General features: G+C 37.6%; 1 protein-coding gene across 2 annotated transcripts; it reads right to left on the minus strand.

The window, feature by feature from the left end:
* Positions 1–212: 212 nt before the first annotated feature.
* On the minus strand, positions 213–4,900 carry LOC141689680 (proline-rich receptor-like protein kinase PERK15). 2 transcript variants are annotated; one of them, XM_074494038.1, is made up of 8 exons: positions 4,103–4,900; positions 3,010–3,546; positions 2,576–2,662; positions 2,391–2,461; positions 2,061–2,137; positions 1,514–1,661; positions 1,174–1,335; positions 213–712 (listed from the first exon to the last, which is right to left on the minus strand). In XM_074494038.1, the coding sequence occupies exons 1-8, from the start codon at positions 4,635–4,637 to the stop codon at positions 401–403; spliced, it is 1,929 nt and encodes a 642-aa protein (XP_074350139.1). In that variant the 5' UTR covers positions 4,638–4,900; the 3' UTR covers positions 213–400. The 2 variants fall into 2 exon arrangements, with proteins under 2 accessions (XP_074350139.1, XP_074350138.1); XM_074494037.1 differs by having other exon boundaries at positions 4,061–4,887.
* Between the last annotated feature and the right edge of the window lie 823 nt (positions 4,901–5,723).

Genomic DNA, 5,723 nt, shown 5'->3' on the forward strand with positions numbered 1-5,723 from the left:
AACATGTAGATTCTGAACAAAAGAAACATCAAAGTCTTTTTCTTGGTACGCGTAAATATACCAAAAGACAGCTTAAAATATTTGTCATCCACCTCCACTGGACAATGGATCCAACTGTCAAATTCTAACAAAAACTAATGTTCACATGCAAATGAGCTAAAAGTCATAACTGATCAACAAACCCAACTCAAGATTTGAAAAAAAAAATCAAATGAAAGAATGAATTTTTTGTTATTGTATAAGCCATAATAAATACAAAATAAGACTAGAAATTTTCAAAGACAGCCAAAGAATTCTGTGTGCCATCTCAAGCAAAACAATGCAATACTCACAATTGTTGTAACCTAAATAGTAGTAGTTATAGGAAGTTAGCTGGTTGAATTTATAGACAAGAGGTGTATTAGAAACCAGAATTTCCGCTATAGCCTCGGCTGTCTCTCTGTGTCTTCCCCATTTCCATTTCACGGGTTTGTTGGCCTTCACTGCTTGATCCAGATAGGTACAAACCATATTCGCTGGTAGGTCGACTGACTTCACTGCTAGCATATTCCTGACTAGCCAACGCCATTTTCCTGAATTTTTTCATGTCCTCTTTATATTGCATAGTGTCATAGTCTGAACTTTCGTGTGAACTGTAAACTGTGCTGTGTCCAGGTGTAATTCCTTCATTAAGGTCAGACAAAGACAGGTCTCCTTCTAAAGCACGAACCACCTGCTCAGTCATAATTATTTGTTAGATGATCTAAATGTGATTTTTAAAAAGCTGAGATATCTTAGCCTATCGTGGCCTACTGCAAAGATAATTACAGCCCCCTATTGCACGGATATATTCACTGATTTCCTTGTGAAATGAATTAGTATCTTTCTAAGCATGAAGTGAAACTTAATAACGGAATTGTGAGAAACTGACTGTCTCATTTGTTAGTGAACATGGAAAATGTGTTTTGCTATTGCTACTTTTCATATAGACAAAACCTTAAGGAACACACCAAGGATTGACTTTCAGGTAAAAAAAGCTAAAAACTGCACGCAGCAGCTTTCTGGAGCAGAAATTCTGATGTGTTTTAGATCCGTCTAAAAGCTAATTAGGTCGAAAGAGTTTGACACTTAAAACACACCTGATTAGCTTCCATCTTTAGAAGACATAAAACAATTAGGAGCAAATCCAATTACCTGACTCATTCGTGGTCTACGCCTTGCTGAATGACGAACACATGCAGCTGCACAAGCAACCATGCGTGACATCTCACTCTGGTTATAATTGTTTTGCAACCGAGAATCAACAAGACTGTCAAAATTTCCCTCTTCCAGAGCCCTGGTGAGCAAGGGCCTTGCCTGATTACAAATACCATGTTATTTAAGCTTAGATTTTCCGCAATTGTAATCATGAAGATAAAAGAGGAAATTAACTGCCTTAATTTATGTCTTAAGAAGGTTTATATCTTATCTTGATTCTAGACACAACCTTTAAGCACACTGAAGCGAAATATTAGAGGTACCATGATATACTCACCCAGTCAACCAAACTGTCATCCATATAAGTTTGAGCTGAATCAACTGGTCGGCGCCCAGTCACCATCTCCAGAAGCATTATACCAAAGGAGAAAACATCAGACTTGTCTGTGAGTTTACCAGAAGAAGCATACTCTGGAGCCAGGTACCTGTAGTGGCAAATATGTTAAAATTAATGAGAGACCTTGAAGTGCACTCGAGTCAAGCAAAACAATGAAGGACATAAGAGTCCAGGGAGTCGGTGGTCAAACAGATAACAAATTTAAAGAATCAAGACAGTAGTTACTTAGCAGCCCCCCCCCCTCCACTAAAAAAAACAAAAAAAAAAAACAAACAAAGAGGAGGGGGATAAATCATATGACCTATGAGTTTTTAAGAACTAATGCAACACAATACATCAATTCTTCAACCAAATGTAAGATGGTCCTCATCAAAGTTGGGTATAACATTTAACTTGGAGCAATGTAGAGAGAACGAAAAGATGAAAACTAATAATCACCTAAAAATACAATATCAGTTGTAAAATGTCATGAGATTTTTGTTCTTACCCGAAAGTTCCCATCACCCGGGTGGATACATGGGTATTTAATTCAGAGGTAATCTTAGCAAGTCCAAAATCAGCAACCTACAATCATACATAAATTTATATTAAAAACGATTAAGTTTTGTACTGATAGCAACACAGGTCACTCATTATTCACTTTTTTTTTTAATTTAGCCGATCTTTCATATATTTTGGAAGAAGAAAATGTTCTACAATACGAAAAGAAAAATTAATCTAGCTGGGTTGCTGGCAGTAATATTTATGGTGTAGAAGATAAATTATGATTTGAAACTTCTATTATTCTTGATTATGTTATGAAGTTTTAAAAATCTACCTTTGCCTCAAAGTTGGAATCCAGAAGGATGTTGGCTGCTTTAATATCACGATGTATGATTTTAGGATTACCTGCACAAATGAATAGTATTAAATTAGGTATGCTAGATGCAAGAAGCTTCCAAAAAATTGAACATAATGCTCTGGCTTCTCCATCGATGGATGAAAAATACAAGGAAAACATACAATCCTCGTGTAGGTAAGCCAGTCCTTTTGCTGACCCAAGAGCAATTCGCATTCTTGAAGGAAATTCCATAGTCGGCCTCCCTTTCCCTGAAATTTCAGTTGAAATATATCAGATATGGTAATTTGGAACACCCACTGCCTGTTAAGTGCTAAACAAATTTCATAAACAACACATCAACTCAACATCAAGTAGCAATTAGACTGTTTTCTTAAGTCTAAGTCCAAGAAGTAATGGTTCGGTTTATTTTGAGTGTCATTTCATACAAGTGACATTTGCAAAGAAGTTGAGAAGCAGACATGCTTTTAAAATAGAATGATTATTTTTTACATGAAAGTGTTCTATGCCATAGAATTTAGGAGCAGCTTCTAATAAACTAGATTTTAAGAAAACTGTCCTAACATGGATAAATACTGTGGCACGGGTCATTTCTTACCATGTAAGTGAAATTCCAAGGTGTTGTTCGGAACAAACTCGTAGACAAGCAATCTTTCTGCTCCGGTCATGCAGTATCCAACCAAGGAAACAAGATGTTTGTGATGCACACGGCTAATAATTTCAACCTCGGCCTGAAATTCGCGCTCCCCTTGCCCACTACCAACTTTCAAGCGCTTAATTGCAACCTGCTTTCCATTTGGAAGAACGCCTTTGTGCACATAACCAAAACCACCTTGTCCAAGAAGGTTTGCATCAGAGAAGCCATTTGAAGCCATTGCCAATTCATCATACGTGAACGTGCTCTGTGAGAACCCTAAGGACATGCCAGGAGATGGTGCCGCGAGTGGATTACTGGACCCACCTGAATAACTAGATGCAGAACCTCCGCTGCTATTGTTGAAAGGTTGGGGAGGTGGAGGTTGAGGTGAAACAAATTGTGGCGGCTGTGAAGGCTTTGGCGCCATTGAAATAACATGGTCAGTTGGTGGAGGAGCATTGTTTTGCCATTGCTGTTGCTGGCCACCATAAGGGCCATCTGTCAATAACATAAACAGTTTAGCACAAGAACTCAAGCAGCTTAATCCTCTTATGAAAAACAACACAAATTAACATACATGATACATGTGGTAAAAAAGGGTAAACATATCAGAGACTGAAACACTGAACGTCAGATGATTAAAGTACATTCAGTGTTGCAAAAAACCAATTCTTGACCAGTACCAGCCTATAAAATTGCAATTACCATTTATTCATGTTTACAACAAAATTTGACATATATAGGACTCACAAGTCACAACTATCATACAACAAAACAGGCTTCAAGGGAATAAAAAACAAAACTAGATTGAAATAAATTTATCAATGATCATATTATTCCTCGTAAGAAATTATAATTATTTGATTATTTGCTTAAAGATATTAACCAAACCACAAAAAATTAGGATATCCACCAAACTGCAAAAGGCCGAACAGACCATCTATGTACAAAATGTCATAAGGTAAAAGTTGGTAAGAATAAAAATCAAGAAAGGAGTGTTATGTAATGTAACCTTTAGGACCAGAGGGTGGTGGTGGTGGTGGAACATAATAACCTGGAGGTGGGCCATGTCCATATTCTCTTCTCTTCTTCTTTCTACAACAAATCCAAACAAAACATATAAGCACTACTATCAACACTCCACCTATAGCAATCCCAGCCACCATCCCACTTGACACCGAACTCCCCTTTGACCCACTACTCTCACTGTTCGCCGGCGGCGGCGGCGATCTTGAACTCACCGGCGGCGGAGGAGTCCTAGTCACCGGAGGTGACCCAGATGGTGGAGAAGGTGGTGTGCCTGGATTAGACGGTGGAGAAGGTGGGGGTGGAGATGATGGTGTTGCCGGTGGAGAAGGTGATGAGGGTGTTGCTGGTGGCGGAGCAGTGGTGGGTGGCGACGGAGATGAAGGTGGTGGAGCATCTGGTGGTGGTGGAGAAGAAGAAGAAGAAGGTGGTGGAGAAGTTGTGGAAGGTGGTGGTGGTGATGAAGATGGTGGTGGAGAAGTGGTGGAGGGTGGTGGTGAGGTGGTATTGGTGGACGGCGGTGATGTCGGCGCCGGTGCGGATCCCGGCGGCGTTGTGGACATTTTATGATATTCAAGAAAAAATTATACACACGAGAAAAAAATATGTGTAAGAGAATTGGAGTGGTATTTAAGGTTGTGAAGTTGTGTAAGAAATGTGTGTTTGTGCTTTGAATGCTAAGAATTCATCTACTTTGAGTTTTTATGTTACATATAGTAGTTGTTTGTTTTGTTTGTTTGTATAGGTTTGTTTTGGTATTGTATTATGTATGTACTTGTGTAATTGTGTTTATGTTAAGTTTGTACTACTAATTTTGTGGTAACAGTGTCTGATTATGGGAATGTGTAATGATGACGAGAAAGAATATCAAGGTAGGGTCCATTCACCAGCTGGGACAGGCTGGACCCACAACAACCCCGCGTATTTGTGCAGTCTGTTTGGATTATAAAAAGGGATGGTGGTGTCTATATTTTGTTGGTGGCTGGTCTTAGTCAATGGCGCCGCGTCTTTCCTTTTTTATTATTTTATAATTTAATTATTAAACGATTCCATATTGAAAACTATGAATTTAAGTTATACTCTCACTCTCCCCCGTTCATTTCCATTAATTTTTCTTTTTATGTGATATTTAATTTTATATATTTTAAAATTTAATAGAAATAATAAAAAAAATTAACTACACCCATTTACATTGACCACTTTTTTCCACTACACTATCTCTATATCTTAAATATTGATTATTCCCACAATTTTATTTATTTTTCTTACTTATTCACACCATATCCCACTTTTTTTTTCTTAAAATTCATGTTCAAATTAAATGTATGTAATTCAATAGGACGGATGAAATATTTTTTTAACTGCGATGATCATCTACTTAAATTCAAATTTTCACCGAAGATCGAAATGAGATGATTGAGTGATTCATGTCGGTATGAAGTATGGACTAGTTGAGATATCCGAGGGGCGTTTAAAATAAATCTGAAATGATTCATGGATTGAGAAACAGTTTAATTTTTTACCTTTGACTAATTTAGAAGATACCGGGGGAAGCAAGAACGTGAAAGAAATGGCAAATTATTAATTTTAGAAAACGGAGTAATAGTTTAGATGTCATGTGAGAAGTGATAGTGTAAGTTTAGTAGTTG

This window comes from Apium graveolens, chromosome 10 (genome assembly GCF_009905375.1).
Source record: "Apium graveolens cultivar Ventura chromosome 10, ASM990537v1, whole genome shotgun sequence".
In the NCBI taxonomy this organism is placed as follows: Eukaryota; Viridiplantae; Streptophyta; class Magnoliopsida; order Apiales; family Apiaceae; genus Apium; species Apium graveolens.

Coding starts and splice junctions, on each gene's coding strand:
- LOC141689680 (XM_074494037.1), bottom strand. CDS start 4,637: ATGTCCACAACGCCGCCGGGATCCGCACCGGCGCCGACATCACCGCCG. Junction 2,138..2,390: donor ATTCCAACTTTGAGGCAAAG/GTAGATTTTTAA, acceptor GTATGATTGTAG/GTTGCTGATTTTGGACTTGC. Junction 1,336..1,513: donor ATGACAGTTTGGTTGACTGG/GTGAGTATATCA, acceptor ATTTGTAATCAG/GCAAGGCCCTTGCTCACCAG.